This window comes from Adiantum capillus-veneris, chromosome 17, assembly GCF_014529385.1.
Source record: "Adiantum capillus-veneris isolate H3 chromosome 17, ASM1452938v2, whole genome shotgun sequence".
NCBI lineage: Eukaryota > Viridiplantae > Streptophyta > Polypodiopsida > Polypodiales > Pteridaceae > Adiantum > Adiantum capillus-veneris.
In genome coordinates this window covers 26,398,487-26,424,503 of record NC_140947.1, presented here as the reverse complement: position 1 = coordinate 26,424,503, position 26,017 = coordinate 26,398,487, and the positions used below count along the sequence as shown (strand labels likewise).

Genomic DNA, 26,017 nt, shown 5'->3' with positions numbered 1-26,017 from the left:
TTTGGGGTTTTTGGCAGAAATTAGGGTTTCTGCTGTCCGCCACGTCATCACTTTGTGACTGTATGACTAGGGGAACATTTTACAACTCTGCCGCGAAGTCAACTGGGCAACCTGTCAGGATATTTTGAAGCGGCGAACCCGAAACGGGAAAATGCTTGTAAATGCGCTAAGTGGCACATTTCTGTGCACTTGCCTCACAAGGGAAAAATGGGCACTGATTTTTAAGCTGGGAGGAGGCCTCTTTTGCATTCTGTCACATGTTAAGAGCTATGGAGTGCTTCCTTTTCCTCTTATGTATAGTACGGTGCCATGAGTGATGCCCTGCACGCTACGCATTGCTCTCTCTCTCCCCTACGAGCAGTATGTTATGGCCCACTAGTGGGCTTTTCATTTGACCAATGTACAATTATGTGGGTTCATGCTCGATTGCCGAGGCAAGAGCCTTTTGCACAGGTACTGGATTAGCTAGCGGCTAATCCCCCGCAGGTACAGGTGAATTCGGAGAGGTTTCACGCCAGAAATCTCGTCCGATTCAAAGGGCAAGTAGCCCTACAGGTGCGGGAGCTCGAGGTCTTGCTACAGATGCGACCGGCACGCGAAACGGAGCCCAAAACAGGGAATTACAGCCTGCTGTGTATTTTTGCAGGTTTAGGGTTTCGGCCCTAAATGGACCCTAATACCCCCAGGAGGTTCGGGGACGCGAGGGGACCGCTGTACAAGTGAACTGGCGCATTTTTCGGGGCAGGAAACAGAGAATTCAGCGTGCTGCAGATTCTCGCCAGGTTTTGCAAAGTGTCCGTATGTGTCGGGAAAGTCACCTATTGAGTGGGGATACTGACTGTGAAGCGTCCTAGTACAGTTATGCTACCAAAATTGGGTCAGAACAAGTGTTTCTTAGCCTAGATTGTGCGGGGCAGCTTGTAGGAGATCACAAGTTTTATTCCCTCTGTTAAAGAATAAAGAAATACCGAAAGGGGCGCCAATTTTGGGGCCTACAGGTTGTCGGTGTCTGCTCGGAGCATTCTAGCTTCCGAGCCGTGTGTGTACTTAGGTGTTAATCCTCGTTACAGGTTACCTTTGCAAAGTGCTCTGTGTGTGTGTCTAAAGTAAAGAATTTCGGTTGAAAGCCAACGTCTACCGCCCTACGGGCCGGTTTCACGTTTGCTTGAAGTAAATTCATGTGGCGGGTGCCTGCCCTTGCATCAACAGCGTCGTCCACCATGGACGCGCATTTCCTTTTAAGAAGGTGGTAACGAAAGCGGCCTCTGTAAAATCCCCCCTTAAGTCGTATCAAACTGCTGGAACAAAGTAAGAGCCTTCGTCTTATCCTCAAATCTACTGAAGGTATCAAACTTTAGAGCTGCACCACCTTCCTTGTACGGTTTTGCCTTTTCTAGCGCTCCCAAATTATTATAGGGAATTGTCTGCAACATGGGTACAGTGGTGAGAATCATGTGTGCCCCTTGGCCATTGACATTTTGGTTCCTTGATGCCATACGTGCCTGCTGGTTGGAAAAACCAGCCATACCAAAAGCGGCCTGCGGCACCCCAAACTGGCCCTGATTGCACTGAATCCCTTGTTGGAGGCCAATGTTACCGTACGTGGGGTTTTGCATCATGCCTTGCATATCGGCATGTATTGCTGGTTTCGAGGCGCATAACCAGCCATGTTTTGAAACACTGATCCACCCCATAAATAGCCAAGATGTATCGTGGTTGGTGGAAAAACCTGATGCATAGTGTGGAAATTAACTCCGTGTCCATTTAATCCAATATTTGGGCTTCAAAAGGTGGCTGGCTGAACTGGTAAAGCCTTTGGAACTGGCGTCCTAACCACGTGTTCGTGAACATAAGGAATTTGTCTTGGAGCCCCAATTGACTCCGCAACATGCAAATGCTCCCTACCCTGCTTAGACGCATAAGGGACCTGGGCTTGAACCTCAACGGGCTCTACTGGTTGTGTAAGTTGCCTTGCCTGTTGAACTGGTAAAGCCTTTGGAACTGGCGTCCTAACCACCTGTTCGTGGACAAAAGGAATTTGTCTTGGAGCCCCAATTGACTCCGCAACATGCAAATGCTGCTTGCCCTGCTTAGAAGCATAAGGGACCTGGGCTTGAGTCTCAACGGGCTCTATTGGCTGTGTGAGGTTGCCTTGCTTGCCGTGACATTGGTGAAGCTTGCAGAAACTCCATAAACCTGGGGTTCTGCACCAATCGAGTGAACACATTTATAGATCTCCTCTGTATAAACCGAGTCAGTCTCTGGTGTAAATGTATAACGGGTATGTGAATTTTCTCGTGATGTTTGGGCTGTTCTATACTGAAATGAAACGGACAATGTCAAAAGAGCATGATCCACTGCCAAGGTTGTTCTCGTCCGTCGGACGGAACGAGGTGTACGGTGGCGTCCCATCCAATAAAGGCGTCCGTTGCGTCCGGTGGTTTTTTAGTACGTTTGACCAGTTTTTTAGTCTGTTGACTGTGCTTTTTTTGGGGAGGTTTTTGGTTACCTTTTGGCATAGGATCCTAGCCTAGGATCCCCCTCCCCCCACCTCCCACATGCCCTGAGCCTCCTCTCTCTTTTTCTCTCTCTCTCTCACACACACACACACACACACATTGCTTTGGATTCCATTAGACTCCTCTCTCTCTTCCTCTCCCTCTCCCTTTCTCTCATTGCTTTGGTCCTTCACCTTGGATTCCATTAGGCTCCTCTCTCTCTCTCTCTCTCTCTCTCATCCATCCTCTTATCTAACTCTCTCTTGTTCAAGGGCAAGTATCTACACTCTAAATCTATATATGGATGCCCTCGTTCTGTTCTTCTCCATTATGTTCCAACTCAAGGCTCCAGCTCACGAGTCATTCTCAAGCTCTCTCATGAGTCATGAGAGATTGCTCAATGGCTCAATGAATCCAGGATAAGCCCAGATTCACCCTTAAAGGAAAGTGCAAGGTATAGACCCATGGTAGTCACCTAGAAGACAATATAACCATCAGCTCCATCATGCATAGTATTGACTAAATACAACGACATTCCCACTGTGATAATCAATTGTCTAATTGTCCCAAGTGTAAAATCTAGGGTTAAGAATTGCATGTTTTTATTTTTGAACGTACGTAACCATGCCGTACGACATAAAATTTTCTAGTTCGATGAGTACCGTACGTCTTCGTACGTGGACAAAATGTACGTGACCGTACGAGACCACCCTGTGGACCACTGTTACGTCCATTGGTCTGGCTCCCACTATGAAATCCTGAATACAAGGAATAAAGCTCGGCTGTGCCATAACATAGTCCTCTCTACTAGCCCCATGTCTGTGTGGAAAGCATGTGAAACCAGTTGCTCTAGGAAATCACTGTAAGCCATTAAGTATGGCTAACCCATGTGTGGTAGTCATCTTCGTGAGGTATCTCCCATACTCCGTTTGCTCTTTGTCATGTGAGCATCTGTCAAGCCCCAAGTCACCCACATCCAGCTCTCTAAGCATCTTATCTGAAGTGTCGTAGAAGACTGTCTGAGAGTTGCCCGTTCGGGCATTAAAGTCCCCTAGGAGGATAATATCACCATCCCTAGAAAACTCCCATATATGATCATCTAGTATAGAGAAAGGCGACTGTCCTCTGGGTGCAGCATATACTGACGTACTAGGGGGGAAGTAACATATGGCAATGTATTGAAATCGGCTTTTGTCAGCTCCTAGCCTCACCCACATGTATCTAGCATGATCATCTCTTCGTAATATGTAGTAGTGGCTCTAACTCCTTCCTAAATACCACTGTTGCTACTCCTGAACCTCTACTCCCATGCTCAGACCTCGCGACCGTCCTGTGGGCTGTCTCCCATTTGTATTCCACCAAATGTGGCATAAGCTGTCCAGGGGCCTGATGAGTCTTTGAGAAGAAAACAATGTCCCTGTCTTTGAAACTGTCCTCAAAGGCACCTATGTCCAACCTCATAGATCCATTACAATTCCAAGTAGCCATCTTCAGTGTGGTCCCATAGGTCTCACACCGTCATGTAGTGTGCCGCTCTACAATCACCACCCGACCATCTCTGTAAAAGGCCGTCTTTCCCTTTTCCCTTACTGCTGTAATCTCTGGCATTACCTCTCTCATATGCGCAAGCTGTGAGAGTGAGATCATCACCAAGGAAAATACCTGTCTTCTTGAGAGTAGGCCTCTTTTTTAGGAATTTCTTCCTCTCTTCCAAGGAGGGGAAGCGTAGTATGAGAGCTCCCTCTTTTGAAGATTCTCCCGGGCCGTCACTCTTCTTGCCCACTCTCCATGCCTTTGTGTGTGAAGGCTTGTCCACCCCCATCATTGATGTGAGGATTGTGACCTCTTTTTCCACATTGTTTATGTCCTTGAGGCCGGTTACCCTCACATGTAGAGCCCGCATCCTCCTCCTTTGTTCCTCTTCGAGGGTCATGGTAATAAGAGCGGGTGTACAAGGAGCTTCCTTACCTTTCCCTTTCTTGGTGACCTCAATCCATTTTTCGGCCGCCTCTACTTTCTTTTGTGTTGCGGAGATGACCGCGGCCCATGACTTCTTCTCCTCATCTTCCTTGATAACCCGTATTTCTTCTCTCATGGTATTCAATTCTTCTATCATGGATGGCTGAATTTCGCCGCCTTCGAGCTGCCCACTTTTTGATGCCATAAGTTCACCTTGGAGAGTTCGGATTTTGGCTTCTTGTGAAGCCGCTTGCTCTTCGACGCGAGAAATCCTTTCGCATAGATTCTTCTTCTCCTCTTTCCATTCCTCCATCTTTTGAAGAAAGGTTGCCTCCATCTCTTTTTCCCACTCCTTCACTTCAACTTCAAGTGTTGATATCCGCTTGGTGGTGATCGAGAACTTCATGTTGAGAGGGAGGCGGGCTATAGTCACTGGGGATGCCACGTGAAAGGGGGTCAATGAGTAGCCCAATGGAGGGAGACCATGAGAGAGAGAGAGAGAGAGAGAGAGAGAGAGAGAGAGAGAGAGAGAGAGAGAGAGACTAAAACAACCAAAAAAATACAAGAAACTCTAAAAAACAGTAAGAAACGCTTGTGAAACCCTAAAAAACAGATAAAATCAGCTTCGAAACTTCAAAAAACATATATATTTAAAACCCTTAAAAACAGCAAAAAACAGTTTCAAAACCCTAAAAAATGGCGAGAAACAGTTTCAAAACCCTAAAAAACTGTAAAAAATCAATGACAAAACCCTAAAAACAGCAGAAAGAGGTGACGAAACACTAAAAACAGAGAGAGATCCAAACCCATGGGGGGAAGAGAGAGAGAGAGAGAGAGAGATTTGAAAAAGGCTATCCTTGCTGATAACAAATTGCTAAAGCAAGTGAACCAAGGGTGGTCCGGCATAGAACTGCAGCATAGAACTGACATGCTTGGAAGGATAGACCCAAGGTACACACAATTGCTACTGCTACTGCCATTTGCTCATGCACACGAGACCACTGACTGGGTCCCCCCCATGGGCAATAGCTCCAATATTGATCCTCCACTTGGCATCAAGGAAGAAATGTTCTGACTCCGCAGTCGATGCCTACCAAATGGGCAATGGGCTGCCCCGAGGGAGAAACTCGAAGGAGATGCACTGCAGCCCATCAGCCTAGGTGAAGGGCCAAGTGCCGAGGATCTGTCCACATGCTGTCCAATACTGCCACAAAAACGCTGAGGTCAGCCCACCAAAAACGCTAGGAGAGGGGTTTGCAAGAACGCAGATCAGCCCCCTACATGACTGGCTGCTAGTTGCCTAGGGCTGCCCACAAACTGGACTGCATACAATACATTATACATCTGATAGGTGCCCTCCCTTGCCCCATATATCCTACCTAAGGTAGTCTGCTTAACTCACATGTCAACCCTCGGGACCTAGTAATTAGGCCACGCATGGGAAAAATATAGGAAAGGGGCCATAGGGGCATCTGAGAGCACCTGTAAAAAATGGGAAAAATCCCCTGTACCTAGAGGAACATACATGGCCATAGAGAGAGCCAAAACCCTGAGCTACACATGGCTGGAAAATCTCAACATGAGAAAATTACCTCGCTCTGGCGAGGCACAGCCACAAAACAGCCCTCACTCCCTACTACCTGTCTCCGAGACCGATTGAACGAATCGAGAGAGATGCCATAACTCGTTAAGGTGATGGTGCGGCATGGGACTGCTGTGGCGGTGTTCAAATACAGCAAAACTTTGTAGGGATGGGAGATGCATTTCTTTCTTCTAAAAATCTTTGTTGCAATCTAACACTGGCGCGATGGTCTAATGCCGTACCATATTTATAATTTTGCCATATATTGGCTTGGAGGTCTATGGAAAAAATATGGCCATGGTGCGGTACGGGACCATTGTGGAGGTGTTTGAATGCAATATAAATTTGAAAGGGCGGGGTTTGGTGTACTCCTCTCCCCTACAAAGTTTTGTGTGATTCTAGATTGTTGCAACGATCCCGTGCTGCACCATAGCCATATTTTACCATATATCTGCTTGTCTATGGGAAAAATATCTCCCCCCCCCCCCCCCCCCCCCCCCCCCTCCCCCTCCTAGCGGTTTGGTTTGGGTCTAGAAGGAAATTTCCAAGTGTGGCAGAATATGTAATTGAAACTAGCTCAATCTGCGCTGGTCTGCTGACTCTAGTGCTGAGGCACTCGCTAGGGGAGTTCCTCGTCCTACACGGGCCCCTTTGGTTAATTTTTGTCTGCCATTGTGCTCCCTGGATGCTGGAGATGCAGCACAAAGTGTTTTGTAAGTTTGTAACATAAGATGCTTGTATATGCGAATGCTTATTTGCAAAATGTCAAGATTAGGGATATGTAAGACCTTGAGAGGTTTAGTCAGTTTGTAAGCTAGGCTTGAGCTTCTGCATTGCTCTCTCTTGCTTCTGATTTTCTCTGTGTATTTGCGTTTTTTATTGAGCTTACGCCATGGTCAAAAGCACAGTAATTGTGACCAGAATCAGTGAGTTTCTAGAGAATCCTTGAAAGAAATAATTTTGAACAATTTTAGTTGTAACAAGTAGTGTGGTTAACCAGATGCTTATTTAAAAGTTATTGAAGAGGCTCATCATGTACGAGCATGAAGAAATTGCTTCATTGTGGATCCTTGCCATTTTCTTATTTTTATTGGTGCTACTTTGGAGGCCACGTTTCTTTCCTTAGACTATCTTGTTAACGAATTGTCGTTCTAGAGAGTTTTGAAGGGATCTACGTTCTTAGTTTTGCATTGAGTGTGTTTTCCTTAATTGGCTGCTAGGGGATTTGTTTGGTTTCTAAAGAATGTTTCAAGTATTTGTTAAATTTCATATCACAAAAAGGAGAACCTTGTGGGGTGTTGCTTCATGGTCTAGTTTTATTGATAGTCTCTATACTCATGGACGAACTGATTTAAAAGTTTCATGGGGAGGCCCTTAATTTTTGTTTCAGTTTTATTGTAGGGGCTGAGAGTTTATGTACTATGCTTGGTCTATAGGACATTGGTGCTGAACATGGTGAGGGCTTTGAAACTTTTAGGCCTCGTGGTCCGTTGAAGGTTGACGTGGTGAGTTTCCTGTATATATTTAAGGGATTCTACACCTTGGAATTGTTTCCAGTTGTGCTCAAGGCTCTCTTTTGTGTTTGGTAGGACTATTTAAATGATAGGATGCGAGAGAAAGGCTTGCAGAGGTTTCGCTATGCTATGAAACCTGATGAAGCATTTGGTCTGATTTATTCATGGGACAATGTTTTGGTGAGCTTTCTTTTTTCCTTTCACATGGATAGCAAATTGATTTATGGAACGCTTTCTATTAGTAAGCTTATCCATGAGGTGCGCATTTGATGTTATTAGCTGAGATGATATAAAAGATGTGCAGGCTGACACCAGGGCTTTGAAGCTTGATGCTTGGAGACAGCTTGCTCTTGAAGAAGGTACTTCCGTGTGCTTGCCAAGTTGTGAATGTTTTTACTTGGGATAATGTTATTGGCTGCAAGCTTTTGGCTCTCTCTATAATTGCTAGCCTCGTAAGCAGGACCGCTTCTCTCATTTTAAGAACTCCTTTTTTTGGTTCTTATTTCTGCCTCGAGAACTATGAGCTGGCTAAAAATATATTTTCTCAGTTTGCTAAGTGACCATGCCCCTGGTCATTGTGGTAAAAACGTAAACTAAGGCTCACTATCGAGTACCTATGGGTGCATTAGTGTCAAGTAGCTGAAATTACCTTGTTTCACGTCCCAACTCGTGCTTTTTGCAAGAAGCAGCTATAAAGAGTCTGAGAACTGAAGTTTCCAGGAAAATCATGTTTCTATGTGGGACCAAAAGCTTCGCTCTACCAACCAGCTCAGAACACGGTTATCTTTAGATGACCACTTTATTAATGCAGAATAAAACCTACAAATGGTGTTATTGAAAACCCCAATAGCCGCTTTTGCTACTTCAAAATCTTTATTTGATTGACAAGTCTATGTTGCATTTCAGGCAAAATACTGGGAGATGATAAAGAGGCACTTAAACATATTTTGAGTAGGGGAACTGAAAACGTCTTGAGAAAGGTGATTATTTAAAGCAAAGCATTATTTTGGTTAATTGCTCATTGAGCTTGAATTGAACGAGGTGGATCATCCTCATGCTTTTGTTTTAGCCACTGGTGTTCTATCATATAAAGCTTAGAATAATCCTGCAAGAACAGTTCTCTTTTTATTCAATACGGACAATTTTGAAAGTGTAAAGGAATGAAAGTACCAAGCTCTTTTCATGGAAACATTAATAATTTAGCTCTTCGAAGCTTGTAGATAGTTGCATGTGTACATGCTGTTTGATTTTGTATGCTTCATGCAGGTTCTTAGGTGGGCAGATGCAAACAGTTCAGTTGATCATTTCAAAGCTCGCTTAGCTAAGATCTATTATGAAAAATTGTCTAAGGTACTGATAAATCTTATAGAGCTTAACTAATGGTGTGGCAGGGTAAAATGCTTGTTCATATGTCTTGAAAGGTCTCTTCCAGGTAAGGGCTCCGAGAGAGGGACTCAAGGAATGGCTTGAAGCACTGGCAACAGCTGGAGTTCCCTGTGCTGTTGCATCATCATTGGACAGATTTAACCTGCTGGCAGCTCTTCAAAGGATGGGCCTTTACAAATACTTTCAGGTATTTGAGTACCCAAAGCTCCTGCCCACACTTCAATAAAGGCTCTCAACTTTAGTGCATTGTGTAGGCGGTTATCACTCAAGAAGATGGAATGGACTCCATGGCTCATAGATTTCTGTCTGCTGCAGTGAAGGTGACAATTTACTGACTAGTTGATAATGGTGGATCACTCAAGGCTTGTAGCAACTTTATATCACCTCTTCAAGATTCGTCACAATCGGATTTGACAAAAGTTTCCTTTGTTTAAGTCTTGATCACTAAGTGAACTTAACTTTTGGCACCTGATCAAGAAAACCATAGCCATGTATATGGGTTCTGTTTATAGCAGAGAGTTAAAAAGTTTAAATCTAGCATTTTTGAAGGTGAGCATTATTGGAGAGTCCCTATATAGGGACCCCCAGCGCCCTTGTAATTCATCATCAGTTATCAGCAGAGCTTGCTAGCGTCTGAGGTCAGACACTCTAGCATTCTCTCTCTCTCTCTCTCTCTCTCTCTCATGCATTTTGCTTGCAATCCCCCTCTCTTTGCTAGCACTAGCCATTTCCTCTGCACCACCCCCTTTTCTGCAGGTTACTTCGCAGGTTGTGCTTTGAATGCCGGAACAGAGGGTGGTAGGCATGAGGAGGACGTGCTCGAGGAGATCGGTCGCGGTAGATCCGTGAGCCAGTGGTTGCTCGGTCCCGAGAGGAGGTTTGCTCATGGTAGCAGACTTGATTATAACCCTAATCAATAAGAGAGCTGACTAGTTTTTGATACTTCGTAGCATCAGCTACATGTGAGGTGTTACATAGGGACTACTGGTGGTTGGGGTCCATATGAGCAGATACAAGAGATAGGCTTAGAGTTGGTCATTCCAAAAGCGTCCGACAATTCTTGAACAAAGCGCCGTTGAGAGAGGAAATACCCCCTTTTGTCTGCCAAATCTCCTTAAGTTGTAAATTTTGTTGCTCGAACCTGAAACTGAGAAACTGGGAGGGTGCTCCCCAGACATCACCTCTGTTGTTGAGAAAGGCTGATTTGAGCCCATATGATACATGGGCCACAAAGTTACCCAGAACGCGGAACGGGAACGGCCAAGGATCCCCGCGGAACGGGGGGATGGTAGCGGGCTCCGGAACGGAACGGCGCGGAACAATAGGCATTAAAAACACCCAAATAATACAATTTTTAGCTCTATGTGATTGAATAGAAGTAGTATTAGAGTCCTTTTGACTAATACTCACAAAAAACTCGCCTTGAAGACCATTCAACCTTCCTATGGCAAACGCGTGTCGTGTAGACTTGACAGCTTGAGAGGGAGAGAGAGGGAGGGGGAGAGAGAGAGAGCTTGAAGTTGAGAGAGACTCGAGAGAGAGGGAGAGAGGGAGAGAGCTTGAAAGGTGAGAGAGAGAGGGCTCTAGAGAGCTTGTGAGAGAGGGGGAGAGCTTTAGCCTTGTAGAGTCTAGACAAAGCTTGAGAGTTGAGAGGGTAGAGCTTGAGAGTTGAGAGGGTAGAGCTTGAGCCTTGGCCCTTGAAAGCTTGTGTGCATTGTGAAGGTAAGGGGTGGGGGAAGGGGTATTTAACAAGGGGGAGACTCACAAGATAAAAACACCCAAATATGAAAATCCGAGCATTTCCGAGCCATTTCGGGCCGTTCTAGAACTTCTTGGAACGCCGTTCTGGTGTTTCTTGCCCATGAAATGGCGTTCCCCAGTAACACTAACGGGCCATCCATGATGGGCTGCAAGAGCAAAAACTGTCCGTATAGTAGCCATACATGCGGTTGATGCAAAGACGTTGTCATAGTCCTCTCATGGTTGTTGAGAAAATCCCTTGGCTACCGAATGAGTCTCGTGCTTATCTATTAACCATTTGATTTGTACTTGGTCTTGTAGACCCATTCGACACCAATGACCTTGCGCTTCTTGTCAAAGGTGGCAGCGGAAGATGCAATGAAGACAAGAACTGGCTCGTGATTCGGTGGGTACCTCGACTTCGATTTAGAACACGTGCAATGCCAAACACATGAACAAGGCACATCTATGGAAAAGAGAGATCATTGAGGTAGAACGAGACAAGACATCTGTGAGAGAGAGAGAGAGAGAGAGAGAGAGAGAGAGAGAGAGAGAGAGAGAGAGATCTGGGAAAGGCTCTCATGCTGATAACAATCTGCTCATACAAGTGACCAAGGGTGGTCTGGCAAGGAAAAATACCGGCAGGTGTGGGAAAAATACTCCCACCCTGCAAGAGCCTAATGGCCATAAACTGAGCGAAAACCCAAGGCTAAACATGGCTAGGCACAACCCGACATGAGAAATCCACCTCACACTGGCCGGGCACAACCACAAAACAGCCCACACTCCCTAACACTTGTCCTGGGAGAAACTGTGGAAGGTGCAGCAGAATGAATGTTGTACTTTTCTCGAGATGAGTGCTCCATAATGTTCTCAAGGTTCCTTTTATTCTTAGGGAAGGGAGAGCCTTCCGTTCTTAATGAGAGAGTGCAATGATCACTAACAAAGTGAATGGACACTGTGCATGAGAGTGTGTGAGACTGAGAGATAGAGAGAGAAGAGAATACGACACCAGAGATGTTGTAAAACCCTCCTCCGAAGGCCCCACACTCGTTGGCAAGAGTGGTCTACTATTGATTGCACAAACCGGTACAAAGTGGATGCATGTGACTTGATGCAAGTCTAGGCTAGGTCGATGTCGACGATGGGGATGACGAGATCGATTCAATGGCTAAAAACGGGTGCATTTGTTCTGCTGTCCAAAAACGCCAGGGGCTGAAATCTGCTGCTGCTGAAAAACGCTGTTTTGCTGCCCACAAAAACACTGATTTGCAGCCGTGAAAATGCTCCAAAAAAACGCTGGTTTGATGGATCCGGAATGGCTGAATTCTTGCTGCTTTGATCGCTGATTTGCTGAAGCTCTTGCACTGCTGAAAATGCCCGGGAAAAGGCTATGCGGCTGATGTGGAAAAACGCTAGGGGTTCTGGAAAACTTGTGGCGATGAAGCCTGCTGAAAACGCTAATGGTGAGGATGCTGATGGCGATGATACCTTGCTGAAAAACGCTAGGTGCTGGGAGGTCTTGGCAATGAGGACCTGCTGATGAAAACGCTAGAGGATGCTTGCTTGGAGGAAAATCGCCCAAGGGTTGGTCTTGCTGAGAAAGGGGGGGGGAACCTGTTGCCGGGGCCTGTGTTCTCCTTGCTCTTCTGCCAAATAGTGCTAGCCTTGGTTTGCTTATATATTATCTTACCCAATTTGCCCTACTCAGTTCCCAACAAAAGTCACTTAAAATAATAATAAAAAATGTCAGAAATAGGAAAAATAGGTCAAATACACTGGAAAATTCCCCTGAAGGATTCTGATGGATTCTGATGGGAATGCTTTTGATCATGCTGTGTGCAACCAGAGGATATGCATCTACACTAAGTGCCTGGGTATGCACGGTCTGCGCACAGACTCACAAAAGTGCCAGAACACTTCTAATCTAGAGTGACTGGACTGATGGAACCCTTGTTATGAATTAGCTTGTCCACGGACACATTGGGTTGGATGTGTCACATGACATCCCCTCCTTTTTAAAGTGAGGTACTGGTACCGAGCTGCATGGCTTCCTTGTAGTCTGCCAACAACTCTGGATAATCCTTGAAAAACTCTTCGTCGACCCACACCGCTTCGTGGGTTCCTCGATTCTTGAACTTCAAGAAGTATTGTCTCACTTGCTTTTTCGAACCATGTCGAAACCGATGCAACCACACTTGCTCCGGCTCCATGACTTCAGCTTCATTGATGATCTCCGGTTCTTCTTCTTTCGAAATGTCTTTTGGAGGTGTTCCCTGAAACACTTTCAACCAAGAAACATGGAAAACGTTGTGCATTGACCATGAATTAGGCAACTGCAATTTCATTGAAACCTCATTTATCTTTTTAATGTCTGGAAATGGACCATACATACGAAAAGACAACTTTGAACACTTCTTTCCAACTTGCTTAAGACGTTACTTCATGATTCTTAAATACACCCAATCCCCTTCCTTGATCGAAACATCCTGACGATGCTTGTTAGCCTGCCGTGAATAAGATTCCTGAGCCTTGCTTAGCCGAAGCTTCACTCTCTCAGAAATCTAATCCAATGACTGACTTTCAGCATTGGCATCAGGCATTTGTTTGACCGAGCAATTCAAAAGTGACTGGAACGGATGGCCAAAAGCTCCCTCATACGGAGTTCGACCAATGGCAGAAGAAAAAGAGTCATTCAAATTAGCCTGGACCAATGGGAGATAAAGCTCCCACTGAGACTGCTGATCATGCACATATGACTTTAAAACATCAAAAGCCAATTGATTGTAAATCTTTGTTTGACCATCTGACTGTGGATGAAAAGCCGATGAAAAATTCAACTTAGTGCCAAAATTGTGCGTGCCAAAAATTGGACGTGAACTTAACATCCCTATCTGAAACAATTGATTTTGGCAAACCACAGAGGGGTAACCAATGCTTAATGAACAACCGTGCTACATCTTGTGCAGTAACTGTGGCTTTACAAGGAATCAACATGCAAAACTTGCTGAAATGATCGACAATTGTCAAACATTGAGTGTTACCTTGAATGCAAACTTGGTGGAAGGTTAGTCACAAAATCCATGGAAATATCTTGAAAAGGTCCATCGGGAATAGGCAGCGGAAGCAAGAGGCCTTGCTGCTTACCCCGAGGAGCCTTTACCTTTTGACATATAGTTCAGTGTGACATAACGAAACACATCCTTTCGCATTTTAGGCCAATAAAAGAATCTTTCTATTTTTTCCAAAGTGGTGTTCATTCCCCTGTGCCCACCCGTGAGAGAATCATGTGCATCATGCAATATGGTTGTCCTGAGAGAGGGAACACACATAAACATTGACGAAAATACAACAAACCATCACGAATGAGATAGTTGCTTGGCCCTTGGGAAGCAAGAGCCTGTAACCAATGCTTACCAAACTCGGAATCCGCATACTGATTCTTCATGTTGTCGAAAGACACACCTTGAATAGAAAAAGTGGATCTTGACTCAAGAGCCAAAATCTGTCCTTTGCGACTCAACGCATCTGTAATAGGGTTAGCTTTTCCAGGCACATACTCAATTAAACCTCTAAATTGCTCAAAAAATTGTGACCACCGTGCCTGGTGACTGGAGCCACTTGAGGGCTTGATGATCTGTGCGAACTGTAAACTCTCTACCATAAAGAAAATGCTTCCGATGCTTAAGAGAGTGAATGACAGATAAAAGTTTTCTATCATAAACTGAACAATTCTTTTCCGCACTATTGAGCTTCCGGCCAAGGAAAGCTACAGGATGACCATGCTGCTGAAGCACAGCGCCTATGGCGACATTGCTCGCATCCGTCCATACCTCAAAGGGATTATCCCAAGAGGCAAGGATAAGACACGGTGCTTCTGTCACCGCAACCTTGAGAGCTGCGAAAGCCTCAATGGCTGCTTCGGGCAAGTTTGCGCGTTGACGACGAGTCTTTACCCTTTCAAAACATCAGTCATAGGTGCAGCAATGCGTGCAACAATGTGTGTGAACTATATGCTTGACATAAACCAAGAAAAGAACGCACATCATATGCAGTTTTGGGCAAATCCCAATTACGAACCTGTTCCACCTTCGCGGGATCTAGCTTGACGCCGTTTGCAGAAATGATATAACCCAGATAAGTGACTTCAGTAAGAAAAAATTCAGACTTCTTAGCTGCAATGTACAACTGACACTCATCCAAACGAGTTAGTACCCTTTTAACATCTCTTTCATGTTTCTCCCACGATGTAGAAAAAATGAGAATATCATCTAAAAAGATGAACACATACAATATCGCCGAAACGACCTACCATGAGACGATTGAACGTACCCACGGCTCCTATCGATCCAAAAGGCATAACGATATACTCCCATTGCCCTCGCTCGGTGCGAAAGGTGGTCTTGAAGATGTCGCCTTCGAATACCCGTACCTGATGGTATCCACTCTTGAGATCGACCTTGCTGAAAACCTTTGCCCCATTGAGCCTATCAAGGATATACTCAATGCGAGGCATCGGAAACTTGTTCTTGACGGTCATCTTGTTCAATGCCCTGTAATCAACACACAAACGAGACGAACCATCCTTCTTGCGAACAAACAAAATAGGAGCAGCAAAAGGACTTACACTAGGACGTATGAATCCTCTAGCCGCCAACTCCGTGAGTTGTCGCTCTAACTCTTCCTCCTGTGTCTTGTTCAAACGGTAGGGAGCGTTATTGACAGGTTGTGCCCCATCCATAAGCTCGATGTGATGGTCCTCCGGCCGCTCGGGTGGGAGACGGGGTGGAAGAAATATAGATGAATGCCGCTTGTGCTCCTTGTTGTAATTCACGCTTTACTTGCACATGAGAGATGAGAGGCAAAGAATGCAAGCCCTCCTCAACACGAATGATGAGGGGGGAGTCAATTTTGGCATTTAATGTGAGAGTGTTAGCCTCCCAATCAATGAGAAGGTTATGCTCACGAAACCATCTTATGCCCAAAAGCATATCACATCCTGAGAGAGGAGACACAAGAAATTTCCTACGGGAAGCAGCTTGTTGAACGGTAAACCTCACATCAAGGCACTCTTTCGTGATGAGAGAGTCTATACCAAGAGCGAAGCCAAAAATCTCGAGAGGAGATTTTTGACTAACCTCTAGGCGGGCTCTCTCAACAAGAGAGGCACTAATCACATCATGCATACTGCCTGGATCAAACAATATGATAAAACGCTGACCCTTTACATGACCATAACACTTCATGAGAGACTCATCAATGTGTGTTTCAGAGACATGAGAAGATTCAGCTTGGTTCATTAAAGTGCTTGTGGTTGCTGTGGGTGTCTTTGGTTCCTTAGGTGGGACTGTCTTAGGACAAGCCTTCTTAATGTGACCCTTGACGTGACATTGATAACATCTACCTTCCTTAGCATGAATCATTCGTTCTTCAGCCGTGCTGTATCCTCCTATAATTCCTTGTGCAGCTTTTTCATCCGGGGTTAGCTTAGGTTTTGCAGGTGCTTTAGCTTTACCCTTAGATTCATTGTTAGAGTTCTTTTCCGAAGAATTAGAGGAAGATGGGCTAGAAGAGTTACCATTCTTACCATTCTTACCGTTCTTACCATTCTGCGTGGTCTGAGAATTCTGAGGGGTTCCTTGAGAAGTCTTGTTTTCCTTAGGCTTTCCCTTGTTGTGCTTTATCTCTTGTGCGAGAGCAATCGCTACCACCTCCACATCATACTTGATATACTCGTCCAATCCATAAAGGAATGCCTCCTTGCGCTCCGCATCCGACTTGCATAATTGAGTGCCGAGCTGCAAAACACGATTAGAAAGACATAACCGGCATACCATTTTGCTTGAGAGCGCGCCAATTGTCCTTCAATGGTGCTAGGTACTAAGGTGGCTTAAACCACGCTTTGAGCTTGTCTTGGAAATCAACCCAACTAAAGGAAAGGGGCGTGAATTCGTCGGTCTTCTCTAGGTGCGCGGCCAATTGTGCCTCTTGCCATGCGTGGTACCAATTTATGGCATCACCGGCAAAGTATATGGCTGTCGTCAAAACTTTGCTATTTCCTGTCTGTCGCAAAATAAGCATTAAATTGATGCAACCAAGAATGAATAACCGTAGCATCCATCTTACCATTATACTTACTGAAAGTCAACTTCTTTGTGACTGGGTTGTTGGTGTCATCATCCCGGCTTGTGCCACTTGAGGAACTACCAATATCTTTGGTTGGTTCAGACTTCGAGGCAAGAACTTGTCGAACCAATTCTTAAGTGCGTAGGTTCTTTGAACCTCACGATCGGTCTCCAAGGCCGCTCGTCTTGCTTCGGCTTCCTCCTTTCTTTGTGCTTTTCTTTCTTTTCGTGCATCGCGCTCGCGTTCCAAAGCAATGCGAGTTGCTTCTTGTTGTGCCAGCGCAACGCGATTCGCTTCTTGTTGTGCCAGCGCAACGCGAGTCGCTTCTTGTTGTTGTGCCAACGCAACTTGATTCGCTTCTTGTTGTTGTGCCATCGTGTCCAACATCGTCTTGACCATCGCCTCCATAGGATTTGGTACAACTCGTGGCGTAGATGGAGAAGGGGGAGGCTCGGAAAAACTTCCTGGTTTCGTCGCCTCTCTCATGCTCATCACCTGTATGCGAAGTATCCATTCCGCTTCAGGTGATGACCATGCACTATGATCTTTGGTTCTTAAGTTCACAAGGAACTTGGGTTCTTGCGGGTCTTGGGTTCTTGCGGGTCTTGGGTTCTTGGGTTCTTGAGGGTCTTGAGGTCTTGAGGTTCTTGAGGGTCTTCTTTTGCTTGCAATCTTTGTTACAGAAGGATCTTCTCTTCACTCGAGTTCTGCTCTTTTCCGCCGGCGCACCCCTTGGCGGCCTTGCGCTCACACCAAGGTTGCTTTTTCCCACCTCACGTAGATTGGCCGGCCGCAAAGTGCACGGTCCGCTCTCAACAAGTGAAAAGAGGCACAAGGGGAGGTTGAACAAGCCCTTCTTTCCTGGGATTCCTGTCACTCTTGAAAAACACGATTAGGAATTGACACGCCCAAGCGAACTTGGGTTCGTGCGACCTCAACAAGCAAAAAAATTCTTGTGATTCTTGTGGTTCTTTCCTTGAGTGATACAGAACACTGCCAAAGCTTTGTTACCAATGTAAGGTGCTGTGGAATGAATGTTGTACTTTCCTCAAGATGAGTGCTCCATAATGTGCTCAAGTTCCTTTTATTCTTAGGGAAGAGAGAGCCTTCCGTTCTTAATGAGAGAGTGCAATGATCACTAACAAAGTGAATGGACACTGTGCATGAGGATGTGTGAGATTGAGAGAGAGAGAGAAGAGAATACGACACCAGAGATGTCGTAAAACCCTCCTCCAAAGGCCCCACTCTCGTTGGCGAGAGTGGTCTACTATTGATTGCACAAAGTGGATGCATGTGACTGATGGAAGTCTAGGCTAGGTCGATGTCGAGGACGGGGATGACGAGACCGATTCATTGGCTGGAAACGGGTGCACTTGTTGTAACATACTTGGACACTCCAAGTCAAGAATCAATCACCACAACACCAAATAACCACTTCAAAACAATTCACAGATCACAATAGATTTGCTTTGGCCCGACGGAGTTCCGTGCCTATAGATATTGGCCCCAAAGACTGGCGCCCCTTTCGGTATTTCTTTATGTATTAAATCAATGTCAAAGTACAAGAGAGCGGTTAGGGTTTCACTCTCAGACTCTGCGTCCAGATGCTCTACAGAGTGAGCCCTAAAGCACTTATTTATTTGTTTACAAGGGATGCCCAAAAGCAGAGCTCCAAAAGCTTTCAAAAATAAAAGCAAAATTTCCCTCTCTCTCTCTCAAGAGAGTAAAAGTAAAGCAGTCTCTCTCTCTCTCTCTCTCTCTCTCTCTCTCTCTCTCTCTCTCCCAAATTGCGTCGCCCATAGGGTTGCTTTTCAATTCCGCAAAATCTGGAAATCCGTAGGCGGGCCACGTGGCAGTTTCAGCCGCCAATTTTAGGGTTTCAGCCAGCAGTTAGGGTTAGGGTTTCCATAAATTAGGGTTTTTGCGAATGAGGGTTTTTGGCAGAACTTAGGGTTTCTACGAATTACGGTTTTTGGCAGAAATTAGGGTTTGCAGGAATTAGGGTTTCTGCTCTCGGTAGCCACGTCATCACTTTGTGACATACCCCCCTCTTGAAAGCATTGTAATCGCCCGTGATTACGCCTGCAAAACCGACAGAAGCCATAAACCGTCTTAGCAGACACTGACTGTTAGTACCTACGTACTAGGAACACACATCTAGCACATGTACCAATCGACAGTCACATCACACGACATCACAGGACATCACTCGACATCACAGGACATCACATGACATTCAACATTCATTTGGATCTTAGACCATGATTTATCGGCTATGTAGCTAGCAATCGCATCTAGATTCAATCGGGACCTCATCGATGTCCGATTGACTAACCCCTCTTCAACCATGTCTATTCGAGATCAATCAGACCAAAATGCTGCAGTCATTTCGTCTATCAGTTCCTGCACTTAAAAGAAGTCAAGAACAAATCAGTATCATAATCAAGAATTCCATTTCATAAAGTCATACAACAGAATACTGTCAGCTGATACTCGAAGCTCAAAGAGACATCAATGACTCTAGTATCTAACTCAAGGCATCTGTTGACAAAGGAGCGGAGTGACTCCCCTCTTGTGCATCCCACTCCACCAGATCTCTGGCCAAGCTGAATTCTGGGTTTCTTTTGGAGTAGACTATGCTAAACCAAAAGCATCGAGGTAAAGTTTCACAATCTGAGGAGTATCTGCTAGGTCCTCCTCCTCCATCCACTTCGCATCCAATGCAGGATAGTTCTTGAACTTAACCAAGAACCGCCTTCGGACTTTACCTTTATTCTTTGTATCCTTATGTACCAAAATCTGTTCAGGAACAAGGATCTCCTCGTTTTCTTTCACTTCGGGTTGCTCATCAGGCTCCCCATCATCAGGCACATCGCCCTTAAAAGGTTTCAAGAGACTCACATGGAATGCATTGTGAATCCTCCACGTATCTGGCAGTTTCAATCGGAAGGAGACATCATTTATCTTTTCAGTTATCTGGAAAGGTCCGTAGTATCGCATACTGAGCTTTGGAAAAATCCTCTTCTTTCCCTTTTTCTTTCTTAGGCGTGCCTTCTCAAAACGTAAGAGCACCCAATCATAATCCTTCAATTTCAAGTCGCGACGATGGCGATCCACTGCCTTTTTCTCTCGTTCTTGAGACTTCTGCAAAGTCTTGCGAACCTTGGCAAAAGCCGTATCCAAATCTCGCGTATATTCATCCGCTTCAAAGATCTTATCTTTTGTGCTTAGGAAGGGTGGAACCTTCGCAGCACCTTCAACAATCTCAAATGGCGCCTTCCCCGTCGAAGAGTGTATCGTGTTATTGTAGGCAAATTCCACCAAAGTTAAGTACTTTTCCCATTGAGTCTTCTGATCTGAGACATAAGACTTCAATAAATCTAGAACCACTGAATTTGCAATCTCAGATTTCCCATCAGTCTGCGGGTGGAACGATGACGGGAATTGTAACCGCGTGCCAATGTTCTCCCAAATTGCCTTCCAAAACAAACTCGTAAATCTGGGGTCTCTGTCGGAGACAATCGTCTCAGGCATGCCATGTAATCTGAAGATCTGGGCCACAAACAGTCTTGCTAAGTGATCCGGCTTGACTGTTTTCTTCACTGGAATGAAATGAGCCTGTTCGCTAAATCTGTCAATAACAGTCCAGATACCATCGTGACCACTCTGTGTTCTCGGGAGATCAAAAATGAAATCCATTGCAATACTTTCCCAGGGGCGGGTGGTTATGGGTAAAGGCTGTAACGATCCCTGTGCCTTATGCCTGTCAAACTTGACCTTCTGGCATACTAAGCAACTGCGCACAAACTCTTCCACATCCTTTTTGAGTCTCGGCCAAAAGAAGTATCTCTCTACCCCTTTCATGGTGGTAGCAATGCCGCGGTGACCCGTAAAAGGTGGATAGTGGCATTCAGTCATAACCTTTTCCCTCAACGGCTGTGTAACGCACAATATGGTTTTTCTCATCAAGTAACCTTCCCGAATGGAGTATCCTGCTATTGTCTCCCCATCCCGTATCCGTGTGAAAATATCTGCAAAAGCTGTGCCTGTGGCATACTACTCAACCATATCCTCGAAGCTTCTATGATGTATCGCGGAAATAGCCAGAACCAACGACTTCCGAGACAAAGCATATGCCACCACATTCTTTTGTCCCTGAACGTGGACAATCTGAAAGTGAAACTGTGACAAGATGTTCGCCCATCGCATTTGATTTTCCGAAAGCTGCTTCTGTGACAAGAAGTAGCACAAACTCTGATGGTCTGTAAAGACAGTAAAATCCGCTTCGAGTAGGTAATGCCGCCACTGAGTAAGAGCATGGATAACCGCCAAAAGCTCTTTCTCATAAATCTGTGCTGTTATCTCCGGCCTAGAGAACAATCGGCTCTCGTAAGCAATGACATGGCCTTCTTGCATTAAGACCGCACCCAGACTACAACCACAAGCATCACAATATACTTCAAATGACTTCTGCAAGTCTGGCAAAGTGAAAACTGGTCATGTAGTCAATTTCTCTTTCAATGTCTGAAAGGCAGTCACCTATGTGGGTCCCCACGAGAAAGGGACTCCATTCTGTGTTAAGATATGCAAAGGGGAAGCAACCTCTGCAAATTATGAACCGCCTATAGTACGAACACAATCCAAAGAAGCTTCTAACTTCATGGACATTCTTCAAATCGGACCAATCACAGATAGTCTCTATCTTGGCTGGATCCATTTGCACTCCGGCTGTTGACACAATGTGTCCCAAAAAGTGCATCTCTAGTAAGAAAAATTCACTTTTCTTTGCATTAATCACTTAACTTGTGATCTCGTAATGCCTGAAAGACCTGAAGCAGATGATCTCTGTGTTCTGCCTCATTCTTGGAGAAAACAATGATGTCGTCAATGAAAGTGCCAACAAATAGCCTGAACTTTCGAAAAATCCTGTCTATCATCCGGTTAAATGTCACAGGAGCATTGGTTAAGCCAAAAGGCATCACCAAAAACTCAAATAACCCAAAAGTAGTTCGAAAGGCTGGCTTGTAGACGTCTCCCGGCGCGATTCGGATCTGATGATATCCACTCTTCAGGTTAATCCTGCTAAAGCACGAGGATCCGTGTAACCTGTCGAGTATATCATCGATCCTAGGAATTGGAAATCTGTTCTTGATGGTGATTTTGTTGAGAGCTCTATAATCGATTCACATTCTCCAAGATCCGTCTTTCTTCAAAACCAACAACACTGGGGAACAATACGGTGAAGTACTAGGCTGGACAAGACCCTTTTCCAAGAGGTCTTTCACTTGGTTCATAATCTCTTCATTCTGTGCTCGGCTCACACGGTAAGGTGGCCGGTTCGGTGGTGTGCTTCCAGGTATCAGATCAATCGTATGATCTTCAGGACGAGTAGGTGGTAACTGGCCTGGTAGGCCCTTTGAGAAGCAATCGGCGTGAGAGTGGAGAAAATCTTGGCGTTCTTTATCAAGTTTAGACATATTTGTCCTATCCTTATCGTTCAATTCTTTCATAAAGATCGTGTAAACAAACAGACTGGACTTCATTAATTTTGAAATGGTCGAAGCCGATACAATGGGGACAGACTCGCCCTTTAGTTTAATATCAAGGACAATGGTTCTGCCCTTCTGTGTAGTCAAAGTCGCTTTTCTCTCTCGATAATCGACCACGGCGTTGTTCTTGTGGTACCAGGGAATCCCTAAGAGAACATCACAACCCTCCAAAGGCATTATGAAGAAGTCCTCATGCCCCAAATACCCCTGACAATGCAACCGAAGTTTGCCAATGACAGATGTAATGGCTATGTCCCTGCCGGGTGCCGCTAGAACTGCCTCTGCAAGTGGTTCCATCCGATTGAGAGTGATCTCGAGCCGCGCCGCCAATTCCGGTGAAATGAAGTTGGCCTTGGCTCCTCCATCAAAGAAGATCAGGGCCTCTTGATCTTTCACTTTGCCCCAAGCTCCGAAAAGTTCTGTACTCTCGTCCATGGTGTCGGGATCGGTACCCAGACAATCTGGAACCAATCCTGTTTTCATCTTGCCTTTTCGTCCACCTTCCTCAATTGCTCTCGAACTCTCAGGCCTGTCGTCGTCCTTATCATTCTGTTCTTTCTGTGCCTTCTTAGGGCACTTCGCGGAGATATGTCCATGTTTCCCGTATCCAAAGCACTTCCCCTCTTTGATGAATCGAGCTCGCTCCTGAGGAGTAAGCTTGGGTCGTGCATCCTTTTTCTCTGGGTTGCTCTTTTTCTTTCTACTTTCATTCCCAGAAGTCTGTTCGGCTCGTTGTGTCATGGCCTCATTTGTGGGGTAGGTCAGACTGCCAGAGTGAATGGCAAAACCCCGCTTCGCATGGCTCATCAACTCCTGAATAGAAGCTGACTTCTGTTCCAAGCAGTGATCTCGGATCTGTGTAGGTAGACCCAAGGTAAACCGCTCAATATGTTCTCTGAACGAGATCTTCTTGAATGAAGAGGCGGGTAGAAAAGAGCTCCAGAATCTCTCACAGTAGGCATTTATTGTATCTTTCTCGGTCATCCGAAGATGGTTCCAAGCAGCTTGTACATCTCGTTCATACTCTTGCGTCAACCAAGAAGAAATAAAAAGCTTCTTAAATTTCAGCCATTTAACTTGCGCAGTCTTGTTTAAAAGAAGCGTGGACCACCAAGTGCGAGCATTCCCCTTAAAATAAGAGGCAGCTCTCCGAATCTTGGAGTGCTCTGAGTAGTGTCCTCCCGCGAAAGCGATGTCAAACTGCTGTATAAAAGACAAAGCCTTCGAAGCATCTGAGTATCCTGAAAAAGTGTCGAATTTGATCGATTGTCTTCCTTAAACTCTCGGACTTTCTTGCTTTTATCTTCCAGAAAGTCCTACTGGTTGGCTTTATAAAAATTCTTCTTGTTCGCATAAAAGTTTCCATCATCGGAGTCTGAACTGTCTGCAGACGAGTCCTCAGTAGAACTGTCAGTCTCTGGGCGAGATTTAGACTTCCTTGCCTTTTTCTTGCCCTTTCCGAAGCGTTGTTTTTTGCTTCGCTTTTTACCTTTTTTGTCTTCTTCGCTCGAATCTGAAGAGCTAGAAGAACTGTCAAAAGAAGAAGAAGAAGAAGAACTGGGTACTCCTTCAAAGTGAACACGCTTCTTCTGTTCCTTTGCTTTGTCAAATGTCGACTGATGACCCAAATAGCCCGGGAAGTCAATGCCCTTTTTTTGCTTTTTGCCGTGCTTTTTAGCTTTCTTTTGCGTGTCAAAAAGATGAGCAATTCGTGCATCAACCTCCTCTGCTAATTCCTTCTCTGAATATTTCTTGTGAGCAGAAGGTTTCTTGAGAGCGGGTTTCGGGGGTGGTGTTGTGGTTTTTTGCCACTGCTCGTGCACTTCCTGAAAAGAAGTCTTGTAAACAAATATAAATAAGTGATTCAGGGCTCACTCTGCAGAGCATCTGGACGCAGAGTCTGAGAGTGAAACCCTAACCGCTCTCTTGTACTTTGACATTGATTTAATACATAAAGAAATACCGAAAGGGGCGCCAGTCTTTGGGGCCAATATCTCTAGGCACGGAACTCCGCCAGGCGAGTGCAAATCTATTGTGATCTGTGAATTGTTTTGAAGTGGTTATTTGGTGCTGTGGTGATTGATTCTTGACTTGGAGCGTCCAAGTCTGTTACAGTGGTATCAGAGCACGGCCGATTTCTCTTCTACGGGAAATCCGATCCCCAATTTTTTTTTCACGGCACCTATGGCTTTACGCAAGGATCAATCGACTCTCTCTGCATCTGGAGATGAGGGCAGGGATCACAACGAAGATTCCGACAGAGAGTATGGCCCGCCTCGACCTACTTAGGCGGAGCGACGAGAGATGGAGCGTCGTCAATTGATCGACGATGCAACGAAGATGATGCTCAATTTTGCGAAGGACCCAAAATTTGCAAAATATAAGAGCGAGGGATGCCCAAAAGCAGAGCCCCAAAAGCTTTCAAAAATAAAAGCAAAATTTCCCTCTCTCAAGAGAGTAAAAATAAATCAGTCAATTCTTCTCTCTCTCTTGGCCAAATTGCATCGCCCATAGGGCTACTTTTCAGTTCCGCAAAATCCGGAAATCCGTACGTTGGCCACGTGGCAGTTTCAGCCGCCAATTTTAGGGTTTCAGCAACTTTAGTGTTTCAGCCAGCAGTTAGGGTTAGGATTTCCAGAAATTAGGGCTTTTGCGAATTAGGGTTTTTGGCAGAAATTAGGGTTTCTGCTCTCGGTAGCCACTTCATCACTTTGTGACACTTGTTCTGCTGTCCAAAAACGCAAGGGGCTGAAATCTGCTGCTGCTGAAAAACGCTGTTTTACTGCCCACAAAAAGGCTGATTTGCAGCCGTGAAAATGCTCCAAAACAACGTTGGTTTGACGGATCCGGAATGGCTGAATTCGTGCTGCTTTGATCGCTGATTTGCTGAAGCTCTTGCACTGCTGAAAATGCCCGGGAAATGGCTATGCGGCTGATGTGGAAAAACGCTAGGGGTTCTGGAAAACTTGTGGCGATGAAGGTTGCTGAAAACGCTAATGGTGAGGATGCTGATGGCGATGATACCTTGCTGAAAAACACTAGGTGCTGGGAGGTCTTGGAGATGAGGACCTGCTGATGAAAACCCTAGAGCATGCTTGCTTGGAGGAAAATCGCCCTAGGGTTGGTCTTGCTGAGAGAGCGGGGGAACCTGCTGCTGGGGGCCTGTGTTCTCCTTGCTCTTCTGCCAAATAGTGCTAGCCTTGGTTTGCTTATATATTATCTTACCCAATTTGCCCTACTCAATTCCCAACAAAAGTCACTTAAAATAATAAGTGAAAAATGTCAAAAATAGGGAAAATAGGTCAAATACACTGGAAAATTCTCCTGAAGGATTCTGATGGGAATGCTTATGATCATGTTGTGTGCAACCAGAGGATATGCACCTACACTAAGTGCCTGGGCATGCACGGTCTGCGAACAGACTCACAAAAGTGCCAGAACAATTCTAATCTAGATTGACTGGACTGACGGAACCCTTGTTATGAAGTAGCTTGTCCATTGACACATAGTGTTGGATGTGTCACGTGACAAACTGGGACCGACTGGACGAATCCGGAGAGATGCCCAAACTCTTAACACTTCTGTGGCCTTAAGAACAACTGCCACATATCACCCCTTGATGAAATCAAGCTCTGCTTGTATAGCCTCCTACCTGCTTTTGTC

At 45.3% G+C, this 26,017-nt stretch overlaps 1 protein-coding gene across 4 annotated transcripts in view; it reads left to right on the top strand.

Annotated features, from left to right (window-relative positions):
* The window catches only part of LOC147436955 (Haloacid dehalogenase-like hydrolase (HAD) superfamily protein), a 92,273-nt gene that overhangs the window by 28,976 nt on the left and 37,280 nt on the right, over positions 1–26,017 (top strand). For 2 of the 4 annotated variants that reach the window (XM_086486348.1, XM_086486349.1), the window contains exons 3-9: positions 7,476–7,544; positions 7,629–7,733; positions 7,858–7,912; positions 8,460–8,533; positions 8,820–8,903; positions 8,986–9,126; positions 9,194–9,259. In XM_086486348.1, the coding sequence (XP_086342474.1) occupies positions 7,476–7,544; positions 7,629–7,733; positions 7,858–7,912; positions 8,460–8,533; positions 8,820–8,903; positions 8,986–9,126; positions 9,194–9,259 (594 nt within the window). Of the gene's footprint in view, positions 1–7,440; positions 7,545–7,628; positions 7,734–7,857; positions 7,913–8,459; positions 8,534–8,819; positions 8,904–8,985; positions 9,127–9,193; positions 9,260–26,017 lie in introns of all 4 variants that reach the window. The other 2 variants (XM_086486351.1, XM_086486350.1) reach the window with 2 other exon arrangements.